Source organism: Pagrus pagrus, assembly GCF_965226575.1.
Source record: "Pagrus pagrus genome assembly, chromosome: 8".
Classification (NCBI taxonomy): Eukaryota; Metazoa; Chordata; class Actinopteri; order Spariformes; family Sparidae; genus Pagrus; species Pagrus pagrus.
Window position 1 is genome coordinate 7,363,756 of NC_140192.1, and position 23,268 is coordinate 7,387,023.

General features: G+C 41.0%; 1 protein-coding gene across 3 annotated transcripts in view; it reads left to right on the top strand.

Moving 5' to 3' along the window:
* The window catches only part of grid2 (glutamate receptor, ionotropic, delta 2), a 476,444-nt gene that overhangs the window by 276,152 nt on the left and 177,024 nt on the right, over positions 1-23,268 (top strand). For all 3 annotated transcript variants that reach the window (XM_084359835.1, XM_084359836.1, XM_084359834.1), the window contains exon 4: positions 9,136-9,341. In XM_084359835.1, the coding sequence (XP_084215961.1) occupies positions 9,136-9,341 (206 nt within the window). The remainder of the gene's footprint in view (positions 1-9,135; positions 9,342-23,268) is intronic.

Genomic DNA, 23,268 nt, shown 5'->3' on the forward strand with positions numbered 1-23,268 from the left:
CACTTTTCCCTACTAACTTATCTTATATTTAGAAATGCAGAAAACATAGTTAAAACCATAAAATGTTGCTTTCCAATTACCGAGTACAGACCTATTATTCATACGTCAATATTTTGAGAGGGCATGGCTGAAAGCAAAAACGACACAAATGGCACAGAGGACTGTGCATGGGGAAACAGAAAGCAGGATAATGAGCCAAATCTCCGCAAAGCCATAAGCCTTTTACACGGACGTTTGTGTGGAGTTTACCTAGAAGTGACGAGTTACCTTGTTTGAACCATATCTGAATTGCGGCAGACAAAATTGAGTAAGGGAGCAGAAACAGCAGAGAGGAGAGCAGGAAGGAGTTGACAAGCATGAAGTTGTTTATAGAGACAAGGGGGAGAGAACAAGGAGTGATGACAGATGGATGCATAGATGGATACCTCTTTTTAACAGTAGTGAGGCCCACAGCTGCCGCAGGGGGGGAAGCTGGTGGGAGGAGAAAGAGGAGGTGAAAAATACATAAAAGCCATGCCAAGAGAGAGACATAGGAAAGCTGATGATGAAGGAACATTCAGAGGCATAGAGGCAAACAGGTACACTCATGAGCCAAACACCAAAGATCGACAAGCGTTATACAGGGAGGTCATGTCTTACTTTGCCTCCTCTAGAGTGAAATCGTTTGGAGGGCGAGACAGAAAGAGAGATAAAAGTGATCCTGAATATATAAGGGAAGAAAACAGTAAAGCAGAGTGGGGAAGGCAACAGAGATCTGAAGGCATAGCAGATCTGGTAGGGCAGAGTGAAAGGCAGTCAGACAGGCAGATAAACAACAAGAAACAACGAAGAGGAGGGTGTGAAAGCTTCTGCATAAGGGTGTGACCCCAGAGTTAAGTTCACATCCTTGGTGGACACTGGAGGTGTTATGTCTTTTGCTGAGAGCTGCATTATGCATTATGAATATGGAGGTAAGGCAGACTTACTCGGAGATCTTCTATAGGACAACATCTAAGAAGGTAAATGTTTTTCAGGATAGCCATATGCTGTACGTGAGATTTGTTTGGGTTTTTGGTGATCCAGCACCCCCATAAAGCACTTAACGTTCAGAAGTCATGCTGAACTGAGGGTCCATGTTATCTTCACTCTTGTTGTTTTTATCGTGGAAGCATTTCAGAATTGAAACATCTCTTTCTCTGCTCAGACACATTTCCACTGGTTTTTAAGTTGTTTTGAAAACAGTTTTTGTGTTTTACAAGCTCTTGATATTGACATTTGCAGGTCATTTATAACCGATCCAGTAACAGGTACCTCACAATTTTCATTACTATAGCAACATCCTTGCTTATTTTAGCTCATACCTATATTTTCTGAATCATGTATGTTAGCAGAAAAAAATAAATAAAATAGCATTCATCTTTCTGCTTCACAGACCCAGGAGGAGAAGTGGCATAAGCTTTGTTTGCACGGCAGGAATGGTTGTTCCACAGGAACTGTGAACCTTTGGAGGAACTTGGTGCATTTCCATCAAAGCGACCTGGATATAAATTGTGTTCGGAGTGTATTACTTTCCAAAAGTACAGGAACGTTGTTGGTTGGTTTTACAGCCACCATTTTTTTAAAAATCTCCTGCTGCAAACTGTCCGTCAGTGTGCGTAAGCATAAGACAGACTGACAAATATCACTGCTATATAGTCACATTAAAAAAAGGCCTGTGTAAAACCAGCCGGTCTTCATTAATGGTCCTAATCTTTGCAGGTTTTTAAACTGTAGTGGAAATGCAGACAACAGGACGAAGGACACAATTATTTCCTTGAAAAGTGGTTCCTGGGACTAAAAGTTAAAGGGGATTTTCTGTGGAAATGAAAAGCTAGTGAATTCTTGTAAACTGCCAATGATATATACTTTTATTCACCTTCAGTGGGGAATATCGTGATTTATAGAAGAGAATAGGAGTTGATTGTCTTTGGCGGCAATGACGGAGCCAGAATACAACACAACCACATCCAGTCGTTGCAGAGGATAATGTGCTTAGGTCTAAAATCCTTTGGTCCAGTTGAGTGCTGATAATCATCAAGTAGCCTGTTCAATTTAGAAAATGTCAAAGAAGCTCAAGGCATAGGAAGGTCAAGATCAAAATTGGTGACAAAAGTAGGAAGAACAGGCGAAAGCGAATGTTAGACACTTAAGGAATGTGAAAGTCAGAGAAGTGGATGAGGGAGGGGGGATTAAAAGCTGGAGAAAAAATTGGGGAGATGGGGAAGGTGATGCACACCTAAAAGGTGCCAAGCCTTTTATAGAGTGTTGGTTTTTTACAAGTGTTGGTTAAGCTCTCTGAGGGGACTCTGGGACCGAAAAGCCTGGGGCTTTTAGAAAACAGAGTGAAAGATAGGGAAAGAAGGAGGGAAATAAAGCAAACGAGTGGTGGACAAAGATAGGCACTTAGATCTAAAGGAATGGAGGATTTAAAGAGCAATAAGCAGTCAGGAAGACGACCGATGCTTCAGGGCCTAAGGCATTTGATTTTCTATATGGAGGTAAACTTCCCAAGTATAGGTTCAGATCCCTCAGGATGGCTGCAACTTCAGCTGATGATTTAATTCTCCTGGCCTAAGCTCACAAGAAACTGCTTTTTCCATTTAAGGCTCAATCCATATTTTAAGAACCACTGGCCTTTGAGCCATAAAACAGTGAAACGCCTGGGGCAGGGATAAGGATAGCCAGAGGTAAAGGCTGAGGGGAAAGGCAAAACAAAGACATAAAGATGTTGGTCTAATAGCAGAAAGGAAGGGTAGAGGGGGTAAATAAATAATAAGTAAATTGTAAATTCAATTTTGTAAAATAAAGAATACTTTGTATGGGGACTTTTTGTTATCTGGTTTTTTTTTTTTTTTTGCCTTCGAAGGAACTGTGAGAGTAAAACTGTTGCTGGAAATAATACACCATACCATACCTTACACCTGTGGGGAATATATTGACATAAAACACCTCAATGTACTGCCATCTACTAAAATTGAATTTTTACCCCTGCTACCCATTCTGGCCTCGACCCAATTTGTCATGTAAAACAACACTACGGCATTAAATGGATAAAAAAGCGATGCAAGGTCACACTCGCCCTCCCCTTCTCCTCCTCCTCCTCCAGCTTGCCTTGCCACTTGAGCAAAACTAATTTGTGTCAGCATAGATTCTATGGCAGCGAAAAAACATGCATTTTACGATATGGACAACGGGCAATCGAGCTTCACTCCCTGCTGGTGAGCGAGCACCAATCGTTGGGAAAAGTTGGTCGCTCTGGTAGCTCCCTCAAGCTGTTACTACAGTATGGATGGATGAATGGAAGGACGGTGCCATGAACAGTCACTACCAGTTATGCTTGGCTATCTAACGATCTAAGAAAAGCTACAAGCCCAGACTTTTAATGCCTCTGGCAGGGAAAGTTCGGTTGAGACAGAGCGGGAGCACGGGAAGGAGAAAGGCCCAAAATTGTGAAGTCAAATGCAGTGTGAAAGTGTCCGCTCCTAAAGTTTGGTATTTTCTTTACTATTTGAAGGTGAGGCAGATTTGTAAGTCAAGCAGGGGGGAGTGAGGGAAGGAGAACAGGGGAACAGGGAGGCTCTGACAGACGACCAGGGAGTTACATAGGCTGAATCTCATTTGCAGATGTTTGATGTTTCCCTCGTACACCACACTCAGGGGAATCTCCTCTAATACCGGATGTTTTTTACACCTCCTTTTGGACTGTCCATTTCATTTCCTCACAGTGTAGAGTTCATATTAATGTTTTTCTCATCCTCTGCTATCAAGGGCATTCTCGGGGCATGGCAACAACTGATCTATTTAGATTTCCTGCAATTGACTTCCCATTAAAAGGTATCTAATGACCTAAAAGCATTTGCATAATCTTGACCAGTCATAATATTGATAGAATTCCGTTTTCACTGCATAAACAAGTCACCTAACTGACTAAATTGCTGAAATACTTTACCGTTGTTAAGTTGTAAAGGACAAAATAGGGTACTTTCATTTGAAAATGACCCACAGCCCCTACTACTGCATATGAAGTTATGTTTAAGTCTAGTCAACCCCTTAGATAAGGTCAGGGAAATACCAGTACCATTGCTAATGTTCTGGGGATACACTTTCAGAGTTTAAAGAAACAAGGCCTGATTGTAAGTAGGGTGTGAACACCGGTCTCCAGTGTAGAAGTGACGGTCATTACACATGACACAGAGTCCGCTTCTCAGAGTGGAATAACAGCTTGGACTTTACACACTCTCAAAATGTGATTCAGCCCAAGAGAAAGCAAAACGGGGGAAACTAAGGGAGGTTTCAGATGAAAAGCCATGGGAAGAGAGGGGGATGAGGGCAGAACAAGCAGGGGAGAAAAGGAGTTGTGGTTTCTGAACACAGACAAAGTACCACTGAGCTGGTCGGCACATGCAGGTGAAAGCCCTGCGTGCTGTTGGCTGCTACACTACATTAACTCTAGCTTTCACTTCGAGCCAGGGACTTGGAGGATAGATGGGACAGGGGGTGAAATTGGGTAAAGGGACACGCAAAGAAAAGCACAATACAAAACTCGAGCTTGTTTTATGAGAAATTATGGAAACCATTACAGTTGGTGCAGTTTTCTATACAAAATGCCTCTTCAGTTCAACACAGAAAGTGGTTACCAACAGTGGCATATTGTGAGGGGGGACCTCTAGATGTGGAAATTGTAATTCACATGCTGATAAAAGCCAATCATATAAACGTATTTAATTCACATGTGAAAATGCTAATTTCTTATCTGGAAAATGTGCATCCAGTACATGTGGGAAAAAAGCCACTCGTGGCATTATTTTCTTTTCACATGTTAGACTTCAAGCTCACAAACATTCAATTCACACCTGAAATTGTGACTGTCACAAGTGAAAAGGCAAATACCGCCTGTGGCATTTTTCGTAAGGGTCAGAGTTATACAGATGTTGCGAAAAACCACTTTGGCGACAGCGAGTAGCATGGCAACAGTGATACAGTCATCTCTATTAGATGAGGATGAAAAGGCCTGGGACTGAGGGGATGCACAGTATGTCTTTGCATGGGAGACCTGGGAGGAGCGCTTGAGTAAGATGACAGAGCTTGGGGAGAAAGCTGTTGAGGTGATGGGTGATCATGGTGTTAATGGACCGGTACTGTCTCCCAGAGGAATGTTTCTCAAACAGATGGTTGCCTGGGTTGGCAAGGTCGGTGGCAATTTTACCCGTCTTTCAATCCGCTATGGTGTCCTGAAGCTCCTTGATGGAAAGCAGCCGACAGCCAATGATCCGCTCAGCAGTGGGGAGTACATGCTCGAGCCTTGTCCTTTGAACGGCAGGAGGCAGGAACTCAACCAAACTTTGATGGAGGGAATGAGGATGCTTTTGACCATTAATGTGTAAAATTGGACCAGGATGCATCCACTTTTGAAAGTCAATGGCTTTTTTCTATTTTTTTTTTGTTTGAAGTGGTGGTCATAAAACATTCCTACACGGCATATCTCACACATGGTCGCTGAACCCCACGCTCTTGCTCTACTGTGGTTTTATACTTGAATTTAATTTATTTCACAAGTTATGAGATTTAAATGTCTTGTGTGTCTTTGTCTTTAAATCTTTGTCTTTGTCTTTAAATTGCCAATGTCTGTGTTGTCACTCTGTAATTACAAAATGTTTGGAGACAGTATTTGAACAGTAACTTAACACCGTGGGCTGAAAAGCAATGTTTTCCTGCTGTCTCTGGCTGAAAATTTAAACCGCACTCAGCCAGCCAGCTCTTACTCCCAATGCACCATATACAGCAGCCTGGTCAATAGCCCTAGGCGTCACAGTTTGATGCTGTAGTTACCCCTCCAGCGTCAGTTCTTGAAGCAGGGCTCCAGTGCAGTTGTATAAAAAGCAAGAAAGTTTGAGTTGGTTGGGTGGGTTGTTGATAAGACTTACCCTCCAGAGACTGGAGTTCACATCCAGTTTGTGAGAGTCAAGAGTCATTTTTTCTTTTTAAATTATGTAACATAAGTTAGTGAACTTACTTAAATGACTGAAGTGATGCCATGTCACTTGTGTAAGTAGACGTTACTTATGTCAGATATTTCAACCCAAAGAATGATCTGTTTTCCTAATGTAACCAAGTATATGCCTCTTAACATTTGTCACATTATCCTAAACCAAGCTAAATATTATGGGTGCACAAGTGAATCACAAATACATTTGTGTTTAGTGTAGTGAATTTGAATGAGCTGTACAGGGTGAGATGGATGGGTCTGTTTTTTAAGCTCCTCACAGAGTGGAGCAAGGCGAATGCATTAGACACACAACCTGTACTATGAGCAAGGGTAGAGAAAGGATTGACGATGGCAAATAAAGCCAGAGTGACCCTTTAGTCAGTCAGACAGTAAGAGAGAATGGCTGACAGGTACAAGGCGACAAAGAGGCCTATAATACCGCCACTAAAAACAGGCGGACTTGACATAAAGCACAGACAAAGACGAAGTTTATAGACACACAGGCTGATTGGTAAGAGCATGTTTGTGAAAACCGGATTGTCATGAATTATTTTGTAATGTAAAACACGGAACAGGAACACGCCTAACATGCATACGCATATGCAACAAAGCATCGTGCAGCTCGGGTTGTCTACATTATTTAATGTCTTCTTGCTCTGTTGACAAAAGCTTTTTGATTCCGTTGATTTACAGAGCTTTCTCACAACAGGGCACATAAATCAGACGGCGGAAAATGTTTATGTAGCTAGGCGCCATAGATTGTAAATGGCAGTGGCCATTCAATGACAAATATGGAGAGAACTAAGCTTAAATCTGCTTCGACTGGCATAAGTATAGAGCATGTGCACGTGTGTGTGTGTGTGTGTGTGTGTGTGTGTGTGTGTGTTTGAACAATCATAGATCTTTCTGACTGTGTATGCTGGTGTTCATTGATGAAGATAGGAAAGCATGACAGAAGCATGATAAACTACAGAGCAGACATTTAATTATTTTCTGTTGGTGAATAAATAACATCTGCATGGTTAAAAACATATATTACATGTTATCTTGAATGTGCATGTGCCTGTCTGTACAGTATGTACTGAATGAGGCGCTCGGTGTATCCGTTTTGTTTATACAGCTCATTCACGTTATGTAGCTCATCAGGAGTCTCAGCAGCAGTGATGATGATTGTGTTGCCAATGATAATATAGTTTAACAGCAATTACTACTATTAAGACAAATAATTATTTCTACTAATTAATAACAGTAATTAGATTGTAATGCTTTCATCGCTCCGTGCCCGCCGACAGATTAGAGCAGTGTTATTTGGCCATTAAAGATGCCATCTCGATGTCTCTGTTTGCACAACCACCTTTCTCATCAGCACATGTACACAGAGAGATTGACATCACACTTAATAGACAAACCATGAAGATTGATATGGATACACTGAAATGAAAGCCAAGAAGACTTAGCAAGACATGCACACCTGCAGTACATGTGTGGGAATATATGCACAAATGTAACACTCCCTAAACAGATTGGGTGCCCAGCTGTTGTCTTCTGGAGTTCTGCATGTCTCGTGAGTGTCAGTCTGCCTGTGCTGCTGTGAAAGGAAAATGTGAAGAGAATGAAGTTGCAAGAATTCAACTTTCCACCAAACTATGATTGATTTGCTGTCTAACATACTGTTGTCGCTGAAAGACTGAAAACATTCCTTCTTAATCTGCTCGCTATGGGACAAGTCATGATGTGAAAAGTTTAAACTAAAATCAAAAATGTCTCCCGCCGCCCTTCTGAACTCACATCCCGCTCGCTAAAATCAGTGTCATGTATGTGTGTGTGCACACGGGATTTCGTTTGTCCTCTTCCATAAATTAATTTCTTTCTGAATCAGAACCGTTGCCTGGTGTGTCTCCTCTTAATACGCTGTTAAACCTCCAAAATTTGGCATTGATGCAATCACACTGTCCTCCCGGCCCTCTGGCCCTTAACAAGTCTAATCAATCCGGTTAATTGCTCAGCCACGATAGGGGCAATGACGACAGTGTCATCCGTTTTCCATATCAGATACATCATTAGGTAGTTGCTTTACATAACCACACACACACATCCTTCGACATCATTAGCTGTGGTCTCAACCAAAGTGCTTTAATTAGTATTACCTTGACCTGCAATGTATCTCATTAAGAATAGGCTGGGCTGTTAAAATACTGACACCAGCATCCGGGTTTATTTATCATACAAAAATAACTCTTAATATAGATAATTACACTGGGTTGGTTCTCTAATCTAAAACTCTTAACAGTGTCATTAGTTATTTGTTCTCTTAGTGTCCCAGCAGGAGTAAAGAGTATGTGGCGGTTTCAGCAGGACGGGACACTTTTTGGGTCATTGTGTCTTTGTACTTACAGCACAGATATTGGCAGATATTCAACACAACAACAAACCCTTTCCCTTATCAGACACACTTGACTTCCATGCCAAAGGCCACGGAAGGGTGGGGAAATCTTTGTGGACCGATCGGCAGAGCGAACTATAGACATTTCATCCCCTTAAATCTATAGAACTCACAGAAACCTTGATATTGGTGTATTTCTGCCGCTATTGCTAGTTTTGTCTATCAGTATCAGTAGGCCAAAGTGTCAAAATCATGCACAAGTAAGGCAAAAACATGCCTCTCACTTCCGATGAATCACAACCATATACTTTTGTTTTCATTTCTGTGTGTTTGTATGTGTGAGTGTGTGTGTGAGGGAGACGGCATGTCTACGTATTGCTTTGGTTATTCAAGCTTTCAGAAGGAAGAAGGCGTTTAATACTGACGTATGTAGAGTGCTGGAAACAAAAGCCCCAATTTAATACAAGGGATAAAATGGCAAAGAATCACTGCCAGTAAGAGCTCCTGAACTGAGATATTTACTGAACCTATTCACGCAGAGAGAAAACTAATCAGCTAAAGCAGAGGATATGGTGTAAAGTAATCAGTGATGGTCTATATCTGCCAAATCTGTGCGTTTGAGCAGGTGTATCTCTTTCTCTCTGCCCGTCCACTATATTGTCTTTTTTTATTGTGTAACACTATCAAAGGAATGCGTGTGTCCCTCTAGAGCCAAATACATTCTCTATCTCTATCTCTCTTTCTCCAGATATCCGTGGTATTGAGGATTTCCTAGACCGGACCTCTCAGCAGGGAATGGATGTATCCCTTCAGAAGGTGGAATCTAATATCAACATGATGATCACAAGTCTGTTCAGAACAATGCGAGTTGAAGAGCTGCATCGCTACAGGGACACACTACGCAGAGCTGTGCTCTTCATGAGCCCAGCCACTGCAAAGGCTTTTATCACTGAGGTAAGGAGGGTGGTTTTCTTTTTGCTTTTTAACAACGTCAGTGGAAAAACATCAGTTGCAGTATCGTAGGCTTTCTCACCATCATATCTAACTTCATGATACCCCCACAGCCCTATTTGTCAAGAGGCTAGCATATCTTGTTGCTCTAAATGCTTTGATACAGAAACAGAAAACAGTTGTGCAGGTTAGTGCAGCTCCTACTGGACTGGAATCAATCAGAATTGATTTCTTGGACAAACTTCATCCAAGTGAATACATCGGCTCTGCAGCCCATCCGGCAGAAAACATGCTGAACGATGTACTGTGCAGTGTGTCGAGTGAGGCAGAGGTCTAGCACTAATGCTGGAAACAGATCACATCCAGCAGGTACACGTCTGGATGCACTGGTCCACTAAATGCTCGGACATGTTATGTCGGCCGGTGCTTGGTTGGCGAACTGGTCTTTCTCGGACTGCAGCTAATCAGTACACTAATATATGTTTGACATATCACATTTGAAGCACAAATTAGGCAATGCAGGAACAGAATCTTGATTCATTTTTGAGTAGCACTGCCAAGTTTAACAGTTTGATATGAGTTTTGTGAGCCCGGTGCGAGAGACTCATTTGCATGAAGTGGAGGTTGAGTCGTGTTAATGCAAATACCTATACGTTGAACGGTCCGTCAACTCACCACAGTGTATACATTATGCACCACACTTTTCAGAGTTCAGTTAACTGAAGATAATACAGGTCAATGCATTCATCCTTATCTTACCTGACAGTGGGACTTCCTCTCATATGGCTCTACATGTTTTAATCGTGCTACCAGGCTCAGGTGTATTTCTCTGAGTCTGAGCTCTCTTACAACAATTACAATAGTGTATATGTATTTAAATGTATGTATTTCCTTACATATGTGTCTCAATGACGCCCTTCCCAAACTCTCACATGTGCACTGAAACGCACACATGCACCTCCCCCAACCCCTCCTATTGTGCTCTTTATCTCTGCAGAAGAAGACAATTAGGGGAGTTCCTTTTGCTCTTATACATAAATGATATGGAGGTCATGGTTGAAAGCAATAGGCTCTAGCGTTACTTATGAATTCATAATTTGAAGCGGTAGGATGGGGCTTAATCCCATGTGTCATGTTCTCATCTCAGTTTAATTAAAAGTGACCTCGGAAAGAGCAATCACAATCTAATTTGGTTGGAGGCGTGACAGGGAGGGGGTGAAAGATGGGGTGTTATTGTGTGTCTGTGAGGACTATGACAATGTGTCTCAAGGTTTTGCACTCTTGCTATGTGCTACGGACATTTTTAAGTATGTTTTAAGTGATTTTTGGTAACACTAGAGAGCAGAGAGACTCCCCAAAATAACCCAGAACAATGACCATTTTGTTTATGAAGTAGTTTGGGCTAACAGGTTATGTCAACCGCCTACTTACGTACCATTAGAAACGCAGCAACATGGATATTCCTTGGTCTTACTGTCTTGGTTTTAATTCATATTAGTTGTGTTAGTGTTTTAGTCAACAATTCAAGCTCAGAGGCCACCAAAACACAAGTCAAGAAACACAATCAGGTAATCTCACAAGCTGTAAGCACACTCAAATGTTGCCTGTTGACTGTATAAAATACAGACAGAGCCTCCAGGTCTGAAAAGTGAAACCAATGCCGAAATGTCCTAAACCTGCGTTCTTTCTAATGGCCAGCCGGGGGCGAATCCACTGGTTTCACAACAAAGTCTGATTGTATGTAAGCTTATGAGAAAACAAACTCACTTTCATTTGAGGTATTGCCCCAGTAAATGGTTTTCTAATGAGGTTACGGTGTCAATCAGTAGTTTCAAGCTCCACCATCTCGTCCTATCGCAGTCACTTATGGTTAAAAGAAAAACCAAGATGGCGACGCCCATAATGCTTAACTCAACGCTTAAAAACGGTAACCCACAAACCAATGGGTGATGTCATGATAGGTCTACGCCCGTTGTAGTCATATCATCTAAAACACTTATTCAGGGGTTCAACCTAAAGTGAGGTTATAACCCCTTGTTGCATTATACTACTGTGCACACAGCTTTTTCCATACTTAACTGCACATTATAATCAGTCCTGAAAGGTTCAGCCGGTGCATCTGCATAATTGCCCTCTGAGCAACTGAAGTGGCTTAATGCTATGATAAAACTGTGGCAACATAAGAAAAACAAAGTGAAGCGACATAAAGAAATAGAAAAATGTATATTTCAATGGAAGTATGGATACTCTACTTTCACTTGTGAGGCGTGCACTCACCACATGTATCATGCATGTATGTTTCTTACACAAGTGTCAACAATAGAGATGAATGGCGCACTACTTTTAAATGAAAATGTTATGTAATGTGATGAAACAAAATAAACAACTGGGAAAAGGATTGAATACATTTGGAAAATAATGATTAAATTATTATCTCTCATCAGTTCGTTCTGTGAGATCGTATCTACAATAGGTGTGGAAAATTGCTTCAGCCATTATTCCATATGGAAGTGTCGGCCTCCATTTTAATGTGTGAGTGGAACCCAAATTACTTTTCTGGAGTTTTTCTCTCTCTCTCCGTTGGGAAGGTTGACAAAGCAGTCATTTAATCTAATTTAGTCAGACATCAAGTGGAGAGGGGTTTCTGAGATGAAGTGTCAGGAGATGGTAAAGATTAGTGGACAAGATTGATGATCACATATCTCTCTGTCTCCCTGACAAGATGGCAAGGAGGAGTAAAGGGAGAGGGAGACCGGTGCAAGGACTGAAAGACAAACGGAGGCAGGCAGAGAGACATGTGGAGGCAGAAATGACTGGGACCTTGTTTTTTTATCTCCAGCAGAGTTATTTGTGAGGTCATTTGTCACAGAGAGCACCTCCCATCCAGCTGCATTAGACCCTGATGTTAGATGTGCACTGGAAGCTGTTCCAAACTTACGACACTTGGCAAAGGGTCGTGGGAGAGAAAGGGAGATGGGATCGCAGGCTGTAGAGAGTGATTAGAGGATGGATGACAATTAAGGGAGTATGAGGGGGGTGCCTGAATCCAAACTTCCCTAACCCTAAGTAAAAAGGCTTTCTGGTAGATACCCACATGATCAAACATAGACCGGATAAAGTGTGATCACCAAAGAAGTGGCAGATCAAAGACACAGTGATAGTTTCAGAAAGCACTGACAAATCTAACTATTTACAATTTTTCCCAGATGATGGAAGCGTCAGCTCAGAGAATGCACAGTCATACAGTTTGTGTTTCTTTTTTTGAAGGAAATGACAAGGACAGTCCTCACCAGAAAAACAGCCATTTCGGTCATCTGTGCAATCAACTTATGACGACAAATATTTATTGTTGGGTGGTGACCTCTAGTGGAAGTAATAATTTTGATGGGAGCAAAGGAGAAATTCAGGTGTAAAGTATAATGAGCGACAAAGTTTGCATCGTGAGGAGGTTAAGTTGTTGTTGTTGACTTTTGTTCGTTGATGGTTGCGCAAATGAAGACCACATATGTAAAACTATAAATGAAATAAAGAATGGTTTCGAGCCAGACTGAAGGCAGATAAAAGTTGTCACGAGCACGCCGGCTCATCTGCTCCTTAGCGTGACTACATTGTGAGTGTCTGTCCTCGCTTTTCTGTGATTTGTGGCTTTTTGTTACTGTTGTGATGTGAGCCCAGCAGGAAATACAGTTTAACATCTGCTGGATTCTTAGCAGAATGTCTTCCACCATGCATATCCATGCATTTCACCACACAAGCACACAGATATCCTCTCAGAACTCTCATGCTCATTCAATTTTCTGCATTATTTAACATTTTCTTGCTCTGTCGCTTTTTTTTTTTTCCTTTATTCGGTCTAGTACATGGGGGTGAGTGTACCAGCCACTGCCAACAGGGCTTCTTGCTGGTACATACATCTTCCTATTCCACCTACCTCATGTAGACAGAAGAGCAAAGAGGGTTTCTTGCCCTGGGACCATTGTCTTATTAAAAATATTGCTTGTCATAAGTAATGAGCGGCTTTTATGGAGTAATTCAGCTCATAAAGGACCAATAACATGATGAATTAAAGAAAATGAAAATCATTATAATTATTGCTGTGAGGTTTTTTCTCATTGCTTAAATGTGTCTGAGATGCTTAGCAACTTAAACAAAAATGGAATAAAATCCTATATCATCAGTATCAAGTCATACATATTTATATTCTTATCATGAATTATGCACGAGAATTACTCATGGTGACTATGATCTTGCAGTAAAAGTGATATATATGGTAGAGCAGAAGCAACACCAGTATCTCCAAAATACTGTGGTAGGAACAAGGATGTAAGTATTGTTTGTTACAACAAGATTTGAGGAGAGTTTAACAGCGTTACTTCCTGTATTCCAAGATTAAACCGAAGTGACTATGATTCTGTAGATGCAAAGCCTCGCTGTAGCCTTTTTAATTTGTAAGAAAACAATATTCATTGGTATTTATCAGATGTTGTATCCATCTGTGTTCAGTCAGCGTCTTTTTTCCAGCCACTCATCATTTATTTTCCTGGCAGAAGTAGCATGACATAATGAGTGAGTGAATATAACACTATATGAACAGAAGTATTAGGTTTTTTTTGGAAATTGGACAATATTGCCTTGAGTCAGAATTTTCTCAGGCAGAATTAGTCTTCTGTCTCTATCCATCACACACACAAACACAAGCATACACACACTTCCTGTTAGATATGCAAAGAAGTGGAAAATATGAATTTTGCCATTTGATCTCAGGGCGTTAAATTTTAAAACGTTGCCATTTTGGGACTATTTTCTCTTTAACTGACATTTCGTACTTGAAGGACCATCAAACGGGTTGGAGATTATTCCAGAGATGACAGATGATGCAAATGAAACATGAAGGAAAATATTCTGTATGAGACATGTTGAATAATGTATTCACTGAATATGGCTGTATCCAGTGAAAAAGTTTTTGGCTAAGTAAAGCCCGCTGTCATCACTGTCCACTGTCTTTCATGTCTGAAAGAACCAGAACATACTCAATTACAGGGTTGGTATTGATGTCTGACCAGACACTAAATGATCATACTATGTATATATCAGCAGAACTCAGTGACAGCTCCGTATGACCCGGAGAAAATGCGTTCTACATATTGCACAAAATGTGAAAACACCAGCATCTACGCGTCAATAAATCTCAGATTGCTGGCTTTTTTCCTTGCCTTGGCGCAGTCACTTGATGAATTGTAATACCAACCTGGCACAGCTCTCTACTTATTTATGTATTTTTGATCATACTTTCAGGTCTCTTTAATTCTTCTTTCGCTGACAGTTCCCCAAACTCAGACATAAAGGCCCTGTGATCTATGATCCTCTTCTCTCATGTCTTGAATAGCCCCGAAGAAAAGGCATTTGAAAGATAAGGAACTTGGAAGTAATTTTACTCAGTGGGTGGAATTGTGTTGTTACAGTGAGGGTGGGTGGCTTTGCTGGGAGCTGGGAGCTTTTGAAAAGTTGTTGAGTTTTTGTCATAGCTTCAGGATTGTACTTTTTTCCACACTTTATTTTTCTAGCTCTTCATGTGTGTGCTTCTTCCCTTGCTTGTTATTTTATTTAATTGCTCTCATTTTAAATTGCGGCGCACCACCCCACCTAGATGAACTGAATAGTGAAGTAGTTAGTCAAGTTAAAGTCATAGAAAGTCTACTGAAGTATTTTGAACCTTCTGCCAAACCTGTCTGCCTATACTTCTCAAAAAAAGTAACACAGCCACTCCAAATTCATTTCAGTTTCTGAAGTGTATGGGCTGTCGTCCTCCAAAGGTGTCGGTGTGTAGTATGTTGATAAAGAAATTCTGCGGAGGCAGGCTGGGTGAAGGATAGAGCAATCTTTATTGAAACAGATCTCAAGCCAGCGTCCGAACCAGAGTGTGCACTCCCTGGTATTCTCAAATCTTGGCAAAGGATGCCCAAAATACTTTGCCCTCTGCTCTATCAGAAATCCTCTCTGCTCTAGGAAATCTACAAGTCCACCACAATCTGATCTTCTCTGCCTGTGTGGGCCTTTTTAGATCCCTTCTGCCTACAACTATCTACGTCTTCTAATTGGTCACTTTTGGTGGATTGAAGGTCCATCTATCCAATAGTAATTGAATCTATACGTTGCCTAACTCTGCTGATGTCACTTCTGGATTTTACGACCTAAAGATGCTCTGCATCTCTCTCTCTGTCTCTATATGGAAATGTATACGTTAAGCCAGATCCAAACAATTGGGATGAGAGCCGAACTCAGTTCAATACCTTTTTAGGCCTCATCTTATAGCTAACATGTAACACACACACATGCAGCTGCATTCCTTAAACCTCTCACAGATGAACACCCTATCACAGTCTCATTACTCATAATACAGAATGTGCTGTTGTTCAGATACCTCATTTCAAAGTAAGAAAATTCACGGAACAAATCCCGACGTATGAACATTTAACAGCAGCACGAGCAGAATGTGTTGGCTTTGAAAGACGGCTGACGTTCAAAGGTTTAATATATGAGTCGAGCAAACTGCAAACAGCCGTTAAATAAATTACGTTTGATTATAAATACAGTAATAATATGTGATGCCAAAATAGCCAACGCGGTCTCATTATTCTGTTTACAATTAACTGATGTTATGCATTCAAACTGTGTGCAGTGCATGAGTGCAAGTGATACATCAACTCTCTCCCACGAAGAGTGGTCACAGCGAGGCAAACAAATATTACATGGTTACGTGCTTCACACATTGGCTAAGACTGTAAGTCCATGCATCATTTGCAATGAGAGACAAAGAGACCTAGACAGTTACTAAAAAATATATTTATTAACTAACCCTTTATTTTAACATATCTGTTCTCATTCTCATTACAAGCACTTTTAACCAGATAAAGAGAAAAAATGTGCTGATAGTGTGAAGATATTTGAATTATAGTGTTTATTATTTTATTTTGTTTCCTTTTTTGGTGTAATCAATTCAACTTTTTTCCAAAACTCAAAATGTAATATGTTTGTAATATGTGTGTAGGTCATGTTGAACGTGATAAACTGACAGCTACTGTACCCGTGTCAGAAAAGCTGGAATATGGAATAGGTTTTGGCAGTTATTATGTGTTTTTGTACTTTTACACAGTGAGTTTGTATAAAGTTTTAAAAAAAAAGTTGACCAGCAAACTATGTTACTATTTAGGGTCTAGTTGTCAACATGGTGCCCCTGGACAACTTCTGCTTAAAGCACATTTGCATTATGTCCTTTATAAATATTATGCGTCCATGTGAGGTTCAATGGACGAACAGTAATAGTTGTTCAAGGCTAATGTAATGGAATTCACTCGATACTGCATATCAGCATTGCACAGGCAAATGATGACAGAAAAATATGTGAAATAAACAGCACAAGAAATATTTATATTACTGTTTGAGCAGCTCTGCAGTATTACTAAAGTGATGACAGAGATTATGGATGTGTGTGGGTGTTGTGACTGACTCTCCCTTTGCTTTGATGTGCACATGTAAATTCTACATTTTTTACTGTGAGATGTAGAGCTTGATCAAACAAGACGCCTTTGACGAAAGGATCAGTCCATCTATCAGCCACAGGGGAGGTCTTTTGATTACAGATTTCAAATCAGCACTAAATGGGCAATTCATTCAATGTCAATTTGGCTGATTGTTCAGTTTCTCTGCCAAAAGCTAATTGTTTTCCCTCATTTTAATCAACCGTGATATCAGTGAAGGTGACACATCTGAGGCAGGGAATTGGTTGAAATGCGTTTACGCCACAGATCTTGTCTAAACTCTGCACAATTTGTCATTCACTCTGTTAGACTGTATTACCCACAGCATAACCTGAACCATGAACCAAATATTATAATTAGCTGCTCACTAAAAAATGCTTATTTCATGTTGTGACTAGGATATTGTACGTATTACCATTAATCTTGACTATGGTGACTTGGGTAGAAAATTCAAATCAATGCCGTGTCCTTGCCCACAGGTATTGTAAAGAAGCACCTTTTAAAGATATTCTCTCTTATGTATAAAATCTGTCTGAAGCCGAGCCATTTTCCTGGTCACGGACAACTTTCTCACGGACCTGATCACCTCTCTTAAAAACATTTTAATTCATTCTTGACAATCATCCCTGGGGGGGTCCGGATTAGAAGCCTTCTATTGCTAATGGAGCCTTAATTCAGATGTTGTGATTTAGCCTTGCACCACTGCCATTGATGAATATGTATGTTCGCATCAACACCCTGTGCATGAATTTTCCACAATTTATAATGAATACCTCAGATTCATTCTGGTCCCAAGGGCCATGAAATGTATGCCTGTGAGAGACAATGTGGGCTGTCAATTACAGTCAAAATGGATAACATTTACTGAACGACATATAATTTATTCTATATTATTATATCATATCATATTATATTATATCACATGACACGACATTACATTATATTTTATTGAGAATTGAGGTATGTTTTAAACATGCAGTCGGACAATCTGACAATGATCTAACATGATTATTTAATCTTCTCAACATTTATACACATTATATGTCTTAAAATGAAGGGAAATTAGAGAAATCAGCACAGAGCTACTTAATATGATACTACGGTTCAGTATGTTATAAATGTTCCCAGCCGTCTCTTTTGCGTTTGCTTATTGATACATGAAGGCTTTTCTTTTCTTTTTCATTCAGAGTCAACTTTTGCTGAACTTCGCGAGGTTAACCACTCAGCTATGGAGGACAGTGGGTTGGCCGAGCATTGTCAGAATAGATTGAAGGGCTGAAAATGACAGTGATTAACATGGCGAGTTTTGTGGGTTGTTTGATTGAATTTCTTCGACTTTTTGAGATTTTCTTCTTCTCGGTACTACACACAGATTGTGTGTCATGCCTGTGACGTCTCAGCTTTGGCAATGGAGCATGAGAAGCAAATGTTGACACTTGTAATTATGGGACACGCAGGAGAGGATTTAAAAGCAGGAGCGGAGGAGTTCTTGATGGATTGACAGACAGGAAGAAGGAGGACAGAAGGGTGCTGAAGTTCATTTTAAAAAGAGAGGCTATGAAGCTAAGGGAAGCATGGAGATAGGGAAAAAGTTTGAAGGATCAATTGAGGTACTAAAAATGACAGGGAGGCGTGGGATACAAAGAGGGGTAGGGATTAACGGAGATTAAGGTGTCTTCAAAGGCATTTAAATTGATAAATTTGGTGACTTACTTCTACAAAACTTCAAAATCAAATGAACTTCCTATCAGCTATAACACAGATTGCACCAGGCTTTTGAGTTAATCTCCACTTAATGCTCACATGCATGGCATAATGACTTTGAAATTTGTATTTGTTCCTTGATAGAGGTCAGTCGAAAAGTGATTTAGAAGGGTAAAGCGGAAAGGGGGGGGGAAGATAAAGAGACATAAATGGATGATGTAGAGTGTGAAGGATGAACATGTGAAGAGCAGACGAATGGAAAAGGTGAAGAGAAATGCTGATGGGGAAGCCGCGGAAGGAAACCCTTTAGTAGAGAACAAAGAATCAATGGATGATTGTGAACACACAGACGCAAATTTGCCTTTCAAAATAAAAGTCTGTCTGGTGGACATTCACGCAGTCAGCATGCTAGTTGCACTCCCTCAAACCTTGTGACATCCAAGGCACACCTGTGCGCTTATCATGCTCTCAATCAGCATCCTAGATTGTTTTGGCAATAGAGAAGTGCTCACTAACTCGGGTTTTTACAAATTTGTGCTAAAAAAAGAGAGAAATTAGTTTCTTGGGTGCACAAAAATAGGACCAAAACAAAAGTACTTTATATTTATATTCTCGAGTGTATGAATCAATTTGTTGTCACTTCACAATGATGGTGGGGTCTGTCTTGTATCTTCCTCGTTAAGAGGATGTGATTTTGCAGCATACAAATAGATACCCAGAGGTGTAATTACTGTGGTGATACAGTATTCTCCAAACCAGAGGGTGATATTAAATGGTAACACAACACAACAATGCTTCTCTTTTGCTTCAGCCTGTTTAAAGTGGTTCACTCAGCTTTTTGTTGAAACATCCCAGATGCCACTTTAATTGTCATAATCTCACAATGCCTCTCATCTACCCATCCTCACACACATTCACACACCAGTTGCAGCAAGCTACCATGTGAGGACTGACCATCCGGAGCAATCAGGGTTCAGTCTTGCTCAAGGACACTTTGACTGTTCTCAAGGTGACTGCTGTCTAGGTTTAGTGGACGATTGCTCCGCCGGCATAGCCACATTTGCCCCGATGCTGTTGAACTGGGCCATTATCAAGCTTGTATTGTATGTTCTAAACTCAGTATAAGCAGACTTTGACCAAACAAATCTAATGAGGCAGTGCCAACGTTGATCTTTACATTATTCATTTTGCTGTAGGGTCCACTGGCAGTTCATGGACCTTTGAGGCTGTGTCAGTGTACAGTACATATCTATATGAACAACTCTATATGAACATATACATCCACGCAAAACAGACACAAATACACTTGCAGAGGAAGAGAGATGAAGACGGCATCCTCCGCCCTCCACTTTCCAGTGCAGTCCAAAGGGCACTTCAAGGGCTTGGCTCTAGTTCTCCCCTTGAACTTTATCACCAGACAGAGAGATGGCATTATGTCCTTATCTCAACAAACAGGGTGTGTGTTTGTGTGTGTGCGCGCGCATGTGATGTGCGATGACATTAAGGTTTTATCTGTGCACATGGAGCTGGAAGCGCAATGATTATAGAGCATTACTGCTAAAGGACTGAAAGGTTGGCTGTTTGTGTGTGTGTCTGTGTGTGTCTGTGTGCAAGGAGCACCAAAGGTTAGCGCTATTGACTGCCGCTAGTGCAGCCACTAATGGGGATGCCAGTAAGTACTTTAGAGATGATACAGATTTGTGTGTGTGTGTGTTTGTGTGTGTCTGTGTGAGAAAGCTTGTCATCGCACATTTCTTTCACTTTGGCAATGTGCTTATCTGCTGTCTCTTTCCCTCTCCCCTCCTCTGTTTCCCTGCTATGTACTCAAACTCTTAAATATGCGCAAACACACACACTCGCCCACACTTTGCCTCACCTACACACTCTTCATGGACTCTATGCCCTACAAGCATCCATTTCGCTCCTCGCTCTTCCACCATCATGTTTCCATCTCTATCAGTTTACCTTGCCTTTATCGATTTATCTCCCTTTACTCTCATCAACAACAAAAAAACACGTGTGTCTCCATACATGCCAGAGATCATTATATTGAATGATGGCTCACTCACTACAAACACAACAAAGCTAAACATTCTTCATGGGATGGGTGACAGAGGTGCGAATGTGGCGTTCAGGGAGAAAACAAGTGGGAGAAAGAAATTAAACGCGTTTCTTCAACCCTTCATATCCTCCCTATACTTCCGCCGCTTCAGTTATGGAGCACGTTTACAGCTGCATCCACTGGTAATTCCCATGCTCAGCTCCTAATGGGATCCATGTTATTGAAGATGTAGTAGATGTGAAGTTGGAATTGTCTTGGGCGAAAGAGAGGGAGATCGGTGACAGGAAGAAAAAAGGGAGGAGAGCGGGAGAGAGATGAAGCACAGTGAAATCAGAAATGAAAAGGGGCAGTTAGTGAGAGAGAAAAATGCAGGCTTTGTGCAGTGAAGAAGGACAAACTGCGAGATGATTGTGGATGGGAGACTCTGGGCAAAGACACAGAAACAGATAAAAGCATTCAATGTTTCAGTGGAAGCCACAGAGATGCTGTAAGTACAGTACCTTGCTAACAGCTGACAATAAAGCAAAAGGCTTTCTTTTCCTAAAGCCTCTTACTGTGTATGGCTGAATGGCCACAAACAAACATGGTAGCTTTTAAGGGGAGCATCTGACAAGTAGGCTGTGTTGAAATGCATTCTGTATGTTACTTTATTTAGTTCTTGCAGAGAGCACAAATATGTTCCCCGGCAGATACAGATATCTCAACAGTGAAACAGACGAGGGAACCAGTCGAGCCTGTGTAGTTGAAAGGTGTTGTCCTGTAATTACTATATACATATATTTTTTGAGTATTCTTGTATAGACAGGCTTTTCTTATCGGTGTATAATAAAATCTTTTGTAATGACTCATGCATCACATCGTGTAAGTTCAAAGAAGCTTGACAAGAATGTGTCTCTAACTACTGTAATTTACTGAGCCTCGAGCACTTAAGAACAGAGAATTGCAAATGTGCTTTTTTTGAAAAAGGTGCAGAGCCTTTACACTGTATGGTGCTGCATGTTGAGCATTTGTTTTTCTTTTATCGCAGAGTGCGTAAACACAGAGCACAAAAACAAGGCAAAGCCAACATCTACCCAGGCACCTTCCTCCCCTCACAAAGACGAAACAAAAAAAAAATCTGTTATAGACAGAGTGCCAGAAGGAGGGAGGGATGTCATTTGGCCATGATGAATTGACTGTTTAATCAGACCACAAAATAAACATGAACTAGCTAGCAAGCATGCTATTTCATAACTGTATGTTCAGCGGTGTCTGGTGTTAATGGGTTTTGTTTGTGTTATTTTTTTATATATTTCTTATTTTATTTTTTTGCAGTTGGTTTGTAGAACAAACAGCCAGTGGGGAAGCTGATTCAGCTGATTGTGAACTGTTGCTTCCCTGGTAAACACACCGACTTACTCGCTGCTGCAACTGCTGTGTCTCTGGGCTCATTAGGCAGCGGCAACCTGGCCTGTCCGTTCCACATAGCGAGCCCAGAGACACAGCAAAGAGCAGCTCCGGAGGATGAGTGACTCTAAGAGGAGCAGCAGAAGACCAGGAAGGATGCAGAAGAAGTTGGTGTGTTTACTGAGATAACGACAGCTCATATACCCCTGTATCAGAACCGCAAGGAAAATAAACACAACCAGAGCTACTGTGTGAGTTAACACTTTGAGTCAAGCATAGAGAACGCAACCAATTGGTCCGCTAACTAATCAGAGGCAGAGTAGGGCAGATCTGGGATCCATAATCCTGATTCACGCAGGAATGATGTTATTAACTTAAAAATCGATTGAGGGGAATGGGAATAAGAGGGAAGTCATTCTAGCACCAAAACTTTTTACAGGAGGGGGTTGGAGTAGATGGTTGTCAAGTCTGCGACTTCTGCTCCAAAGACCATGCTTTGCCCTGAAGTCCCCGGATCAGCAGTCAGTTTGGATTTCCTTGTAACCATGAAAACAATCTCCAACCGAACACTTTTCATTTCTCACTTCATTTTTGTACATGGTGTTTTTGATGGCCCAATTCAAGCATCATACTGTATGATCCCTTTGAATCCTGCTGACTTCAGTTGAAACTCATGTCTGTATCATGATGAAAAGTGACAACTTTCCGCTATGCTGTGTCAAGAAGCACACACACACACATACACACACACACACACACACACAGTCCAATTTCCAAGCGCTGCGACCCGTGGAGACCCTCTGCTGTGTGTGCATGTGTGTTTATTGTGTGCACAATCGAGGGATTGCAGGCACAAGTGTAGTAGCTTGAGTAGTGTGTATGCGTGTTGATATTTTTGCTGTAAGTCAAAGTTCATTCATTTTGCTCTCTCTTGACTACACCATTTGTCACATGTGATATCTGAGACTGAGACACTATTTCAGCATTTTCAACATTTCTGAAAATCTGGCGTCACATTTGTTCCTGCCTTATGGTTTCATTTTGTATCCACCCCCCCCTTTCTTTGCCTTGTTCACCTCAGCTTTTCTGTCATTTTCACTTTTCTCCTGTTCCCATCATGTAGTAACCTGTTCTCCTCAGACATGTTGGTGGTGCTTTAATAATACCGTGGACTCTTTTGGGATGTATCTGTCTGTATCTCTCTCATATGCACAAAACAAACAAATTATACACTTGAAGT